Genomic DNA, 7,038 nt, shown 5'->3' with positions numbered 1-7,038 from the left:
TCAACAGAGATCGGGGGCTTCTTCAATTGAAGATGCCTACTTGACAAATACTAAAAGAGCAAATTTTCCATAACGGTTAGAATGTCACAAGCGTTGTTGTAGGTTTTACAGTCAGTGTTTGTGCCAGAGTTAGCTCCAATCAGGTGTACAAAAAATATGTTTCAGCATTATTAAAATATTAAAAGACAAAGATATTGTAATGTTACACAAGATGGCTTGTTTTGTTGTTCAAAAAAGCTATTTTAAAGACAGATTGCATAAGAATGTTCGCTAAATGCATGCTGGGTATGCAAATTATAAGATTGAATGCTAGCCAATCAACGCGCTGAATTCTCTCAGCTTTCCTGCGTGAGGATGGGTTCGTTCGATTTAGCAGGCCCCGTTCGCCGTCTGTAGCAATGTCCATTTATTTGAGATAACCGGACATTTTCAGTGGGTCCTCTGTTCGACATGTTTTCATCCCCATATACCTAAACATAAATATTATTTTCACTCTTAAAAACAAAGATAGCCTAATTTGAAGAACATCATTTTTTTGTGTGAAATTGTAGCCTAGACTCTTTATTCTACTGAAATAAAAGGCTACCATTGTACATAAAGAAACGCTTTTCTGGGCGTGTCTCTGTAAACCAATAGAACAAACTGAGAGGTGGGGTTACGTGGCCCATGATAATAAATACAGTGAGTTGCTCACGAGTAGTTGCTCCTCTCTCCGAAGTAGGTCCATTCTAAGGCCGAGAAACGACACCAAACTGCAAATATGCCCAGAAAATTCTTCGTCGGTGGTAACTGGAAGATGAATGGCGACAAGGCAAGCCTTGGCGAACTCATCAAAACCCTGAACTCTGCGAAGCTCGACCCCAACACCGGTGCGTGGTTATGTGTGGTTTCTGTGCTTTAATGTCTGACTCGTGTAGTAGACTGAGAGTTGATCTTTGAAATTCTGTAACTTGTCGCATTGGGTTGCCTGGTGTAGCCTATTCAGTTGAATTGACAATCGCACGGCACACTTGCATTGTGAAATGTATCAGTGCACGAATCAATGGGTGGCAAACCAAGCTATAGGTCCATTTTCATTGCCACTTTCACAAGGGTTTTAAATTATAGCATACCCTGACCCCAATGTTGACGTAATTATGGTGCGATGGCGACAATTTGTGGAATCACCAATGCAGAATACATAGGCCTATTTTGGTACTGAAGCCCACTATACTCCTTTGCAACCAGAGAAAGCCATTTGTCGGGGGATTTCAACCAGTATTTTAAACTGAACTAGGATAGAAGAACACGACTTGCTAAGTGGATTTTATGTCAGTGGGCGTACATTCCGAACAGCACGTAGACACTACTGTCTGGCGCAAGCGGGGGGCGAAATGTCTGTTCTTTGATGTATTATAATGATCCATCCGATCGCGCGCCCTGCTCATATAGCTACCAGGAGGACCAAATGTGGTTATAGCACAGTACTTTAATTTAGAAATGCATTATACCGTTAGACACGAACTAGTTTATGCGCAACATACTAATTTTGTTAACCAATAAAAATGATTGAGTTCTCTACCCCGCCATGGAGATGTTGGTGTTTCCGCCGTTCTCTATCGTGCATTTCCAAACTGCCACAGACGCCTAAATGCAATATGCCCTGTTTGCATTTGAACACCGTTTCAAGAACCGGCTAAACGTACTTAGTCAGATTTTGTCGTCTTTTTTTTGTTTGTTTTTGTAGGATACGCTCATGGGTGTTATTGCGCACTCCGTGGAGCAACAAATAGAAGGAAACGTTCTGTCCGTGTAGTAGCCTACGTTTCAGTGTACAGCCTCGGACTTTACCCCACAGAAAGAGCCACCCCTTACAACTCGTCTACACAGTACAGACTGACTGACGCATGAAACAGGACGCTGCATGTGCCTCGCGTAGCTTTTCCCATGTGTCTCTTTCTAGAAATGTAAAGTCACTATTCAGTCACTTCTTCCCTGGGCCGTTTTATGAACCTGCAGAGTATCTTAAATTCTTTATCCTGTGGTTGACCTTTGAACTTAAGGTCCTGTTCGACCCCAGCAGAATGTGACTTTTGTGATTTGAGTTCTAGTGACCTTTTGGAGGTTGAACTAGGACCTTTTTGCAGCGGGGGACTGACTCTTGGCAGGGATAAATGACCTTTACAGAGGGAATAGTGACTGGAAGTTTAATATAGACTCACTTAACCCCAAGATACAGTTACATTGCTAATGTCAGTGTATGCCTACTGTACTCCACAACACTAGGGATATCCCACTTGTACAGTGTGTACTAATGCTGCAGACTCAGGTATTGGACTGTATAACCAACACTGGATCAAATAGGCCTAATTTTGATCAGTAGGCCTTGTTGCTTTATACACAAGTGACTAGGAGTGAGACACTACATGGAGTTGTCACCACTCCCAAAGGAAAGCCTTTTCCCCTGATACTAGATGTCACCAACAATCACTGTGTACCCATCCCAAGTTGTGTACCCATGTTTTTCTGAAAATATTACTGTAACATGGGCATCCATGTAAACATCAAGGGGCAAATCCTAACTTCCACTTAGAATTTTCACTTCGTCTCACACATTGACATCAATGCATGACTGAGTGAACATTTTAAACTGAAGTGGAATTTAAGATTCACCTCGAAGAATACAAACAGGTCCAGTGTAAGTCAGTCTGTTATTTAAACCCTGAGAATAGTGGTCAGTGCATGACCGTGTTGGTTCTCTCTCAAATCAAATGTATTTATATAGCCCTTCTTACATCAGCTGATATATCAAAGTGATGTACAGAAACCCAGCCTAAAACCCCAAACTGCAAGCAATGCAGGTGTAGAAGCACGGTGGCTAGGAAAAACTCCCTAGAAAGGCCAAAACCTAGGAAGAAACCTAGAGGAACCAGGCTATGAGGGGTGGCCAGTCCTCTTCTGGCTGTGCCGGTTGGAGATTATAACAGAACATGGCCAAGATGTTCAAATGTTCATAAATGACCAGCATGGTCAAGTAATAGTAATCACAGTGAACAGGTCAGGGTTCCATAGCCGCAGGCAGAACAGTTGAAACTGGAGCAGCAGCACGGCCAGGTGGACTGGGGACAACAAGGAGTCATGGCAGGTAGTCCTGAGGCATGGTCCTAGGGCTCAGGTCCTCCGAGAGAATTAGAGAGCGCATACTTAAATTCACACAGGACACCGGATAAGACAGGAGAAATACTCCAGATATAACAGACTGACCCTAGCCCCCTGACACATAAACTACTGCAGCATAAATACCTCTGTGCTTGCAGAGGTGGTCTGCGGCGCCCCATCAATCTACCTTGAGTTCGCCAGGGCCAAGCTGGACCCTAAGATCGGCGTGGCCGCTCAAAACTGCTACAAGGTCAAGGGTGGTGCCTTCACCGGGGAGATCAGGTAATGGACATGCCCTGTAACTGCGCATGCTAGTGTCTTCAGGACTCTAGTGCTTTACTGAAACAAACATTGTAGGCTGACAAATTGTACTTTGTTAATCTCCTTTCTCACACTTCTTTCTTTTCCCCTTCTCTCTCACTTCCTTTATGCCCCCCTCTCTTTCTCTCCTCAGCCCTGCGATGATCAAGGACGTTGGTGTGCACTGGGTGATCCTGGGCCACTCTGAGAGGCGCTGGGTCTTTGGAGAGACTGATGAGGTAAATGGCTTATTTGATGGAGTGCTCTTGTTTATGAATGTGTAGTCTTGGGAGGAGTCGTCTGCCACCTCCAAAGACTATCGCAAGAACAGGGCCGTGACAGTATCGGATTATGTCTCTTGCAACAGTGAATGTACCTTTTTAAAGTGACAGAATTTGAGGAGCAGTGACGAATCATTTTAATCTCCTTTCGCATTTTTTTTTATTAACACTCAAGGTGTTGATCAAGTAGTGGAAATGTGAAAAATATTACAACCTGTCTGATTGGATAACTGTGTCCTGACAGCTTATTGGTCAGAAGTGCGCCCACGCCCTGGAGAATGGCCTGGGTGTCATTGCCTGCATTGGTGAGAAGCTGGACGAGAGGGAGGCTGGCATCACAGAGAAGGTCATCAACGCACAGACCAAGCACTTCGCAGGTATTGTAACCGTCACTGAAATCACTGCTTCATCATGAGTTACACAGGACCACAGATTCTGCTCAGGCGTACATATATTATCAGAGTGCTGATCTAGGATCAGTTTGCGTTTTATTTCTTTGAAAATGGGCCCTGAACTTTACAATGCACGGAGAAGAGTTAAACATGTCAATAATATGTGTATATATAACAATAATATGTATATATTACAATTGTATAAACTGCAAAGGCATCTTTGTATCTGGCAGGCAATCAATTACTGTATGTACAGTGTATTACATTATAGCGACTCTAACAGTGTTGAATGTAGTTATACTACTGCTGTGTGAATGCATCCTATTGGCACAGGGATAGTGTGCCCGCCACAGACGTGATTGGGACTTTCAGTGTAATGAATTAGTTTTCCTTTTCGTTAACAACTTGGTTATATCTAGCGTGTCCATGATGGCACTTTGTCCATTTTGAGTTCTCCATTTTTATTAATGTGAATGCAGTACTGTCTTCATTATGTCAATTCTGTTTACAGACAACATTAAGGACTGGTCCAAGGTTGTTCTGGCCTATGAGCCTGTGTGGGCCATCGGCACCGGCAAGACCGCATCCCCCGCACAGGTAAGTGTTTCTTCTATTGTCATCATTACAATTGTATGACCTCAATGGAAAGAACATGGGACCGTTGGGGACGTGACTAAAAGCCTGAATCCCTTTATACTGTATAGATTCAGTCTAGACTAGAGCAGAATGTGTTGTCCATTTGAGATTCATCACTAAATTGAAGACTGAAGTCAGAACATACTGGACTTTGGAACCCATATTCATGTTTTTATTTGAATCTTTTATTCTTTATCTTTGTCTCTCAGGCCCAGGACGTTCATGACAAACTGAGGCAGTGGGTAAAGGCCAATGTGTCTGAGGCAGTAGCCAACTCTGTCAGGATAATCTATGGAGGTGAGACAAACTCATCTGCTTCACGTTTAAACACACTTAAGCTGTTAATGCCACGACCACCACAATGGGGATTTATAGGTTTTGTCATTGCATAGCTAATCTAATTCAAGTCCGGGACATGCAGTGGTAGAAGCATACAGTGGACTCTCTTTTCTCCCCACCACTCTGTCTCTCTTTCATAAATCCATTCCTCACTCATATCCGTCTCTTCTCAGGTTCCGTGACAGGTGGCACCTGCAAGGAGCTGGGAGGCATGAAGGATGTGGACGGTTTCCTGGTTGGCGGCGCTGCACTCAAGCCAGAGTTCGTTGACATAATCAACGCCAAGCAATAAAAACCCTGACGTGGTCAGACCATGTCCATATTTGAGGCCAACTCCATTCAGATGACACATGAACCATCATCCTCAACTCGGCACTTAGAACCCCCTTGTGTGACGATGTCTTTACCTCTGTGTCCTTTTTTGGTTTAATGTTTCAAAGAAAAGGGACAGATTGACAAGCATACTATACAGCAGTGAAAGGTGTTAGTTCCACTGAGATGGTGTTTTTTGTACTGGCCTACACCACTGTTTAAAGGGACTGTGCTTGACAACACCATCCTGGATGGAACAACAACCCATGCCTTTTACTTGGAAGTTTACAAGCTTTTATGTATACAGTGTCAATTAGCAATGTCAATCAGATTAACTTGTCTTTGTACTATAGATGACTCTTTGTAACTATGTTCTGTGGCTTATCCCTTCCCATAGAACACATGATCCTCTCTGGTCAAGAGTGAGTTGGTCATGGCTGACTGGGTGGGCGGGGGCCTAGGAAATGTTGTAATAAAAGGTTTAGACTAGTTGTGTCTCGTTTTTTATTTTATGTCTCTGGACACACCGCATGATCTTGAATACTACGAGGCTGTATTCCTACTCATGTGTAAAGCCAGTCAGACTACAGTATCTGGTGGTACTTTGGTAACATGATGCCAATTTCCTAAGCGTTCATATAGCTAATGGTGCAATTCACATGTCCACTAAGCGACACCAAATCACCAATATCCTCAAATACAAGTTATTTCTCTTCTGCAGCATTCTTAAAGTGAGCTGTTTTATAAAGGACAAACACTATCCTATTTTCTCTTGTGGCTTCTTTTCTCCTTACCTTGACTGCTGAAGCTGTCAAATTATGTAATATGCCAGGGAGATATGTATACTGTAGCTAAGAAAGTAATACTAAGTGTATGTTGTGTCGTAAGATGTTAGTAGCCCATGTGCTTCACCCTAATAATTTGGTCCATACCCTTCATTTAGCCTACTGTTCTGACTTGTTGGTGCACATGTAGCCTACAGCCTGTTTTAGAGAAATGTCAATGAATATTGTAAGTGCTTTCAATGCTCCCTTTAAACAATTTTGGGGGAGTTTGCCCCACCAAGATTTACATGCTAAAATCGCCACTGCCAAGAAGACTTGCGGCTGTAATCGCTTCCAAAGGCGCTTCAATAAAGTACTGTGTAAAGGCTCTGAATACTTATGATTTTTTTGGCCAATAGCCTGTTTTAGAGAAATGTCATAATTCAATATTGTAAGAGCTTTCATTGTTTCATGCCCCCTTTCTTTATCCTATGGTTCTGACTTGGCCTTCAGGGAGAATACTGTAAGAACGGCCCATGTTATGAATTCTGTCGCTGTACATTTCAAAAGTGCTGAACAAATAGTTATATTGACTGCGTCAGTCCTAGCTCGCTCATTCATGTCTTAATCTAAATTACGGATTGCCTCTTATCCGCTCGTCCCCTTATGCCATAATTACGTCTCAAACCACATCTGTTTAAGCAAGTCAGTCATATCTATGTTTTTTTTTTAAATGCTGAATGAACTGTTCCGCAGTGGAAGGTGTTGGGACAGCTTTGTGGGCACCGTTTGTCACCGTTATAGTCCAATTAATGTGTTGTGTAGTGGCTTTGCTGGCATGCATCTAAACAATTTTTTTTTTGTCCAACCAAGATT

General features: G+C 42.8%; 1 protein-coding gene and 1 non-coding gene across 2 annotated transcripts; one reads left to right on the top strand and one right to left on the bottom strand.

Annotated features, from left to right (window-relative positions):
* Positions 1–12: 12 nt before the first annotated feature.
* On the bottom strand, positions 13–68 carry LOC123740249 (U7 small nuclear RNA). The gene has a single exon (XR_006768254.1). It is a non-coding gene; the product is annotated as a U7 small nuclear RNA (small nuclear RNA).
* Positions 69–646: 578 nt separating this feature from the next.
* On the top strand, positions 647–5,887 carry LOC106583351 (triosephosphate isomerase B). Its single transcript, XM_014167455.3, has 7 exons — positions 647–869; positions 3,297–3,420; positions 3,593–3,677; positions 3,964–4,096; positions 4,623–4,708; positions 4,957–5,044; positions 5,260–5,887. The coding sequence occupies exons 1-7, from the start codon at positions 761–763 to the stop codon at positions 5,376–5,378; spliced, it is 744 nt and encodes a 247-aa protein (XP_014022930.1). The 5' UTR covers positions 647–760; the 3' UTR covers positions 5,379–5,887.
* Positions 5,888–7,038: the final 1,151 nt, after the last annotated feature.

The sequence above is a fragment of the Salmo salar genome, chromosome 02 (genome assembly GCF_965601325.2).
Source record: "Salmo salar chromosome 02, fSalSal1, whole genome shotgun sequence".
Classification (NCBI taxonomy): Eukaryota; Metazoa; Chordata; class Actinopteri; order Salmoniformes; family Salmonidae; genus Salmo; species Salmo salar.
The sequence above is the reverse complement of the archived record's forward strand: the minus strand, read 5'-3'. Positions and strand labels throughout refer to the sequence as shown.

What these genes read in the sequence shown, in the direction of transcription:
- LOC106583351 (XM_014167455.3), top strand. Translation starts at nt 761, where the DNA reads ATGCCCAGAAAATTCTTCGTCGGTGGTAACTGGAAGATGAATGGCGAC. An exon ending in GAAGCTCGACCCCAACACCG is followed by an intron (nt 870 to 3,296) that starts GTGCGTGGTTAT and finishes CTGTGCTTGCAG; the next exon opens with AGGTGGTCTGCGGCGCCCCA. An exon ending in TCTTTGGAGAGACTGATGAG is followed by an intron (nt 3,678 to 3,963) that starts GTAAATGGCTTA and finishes GTGTCCTGACAG; the next exon opens with CTTATTGGTCAGAAGTGCGC.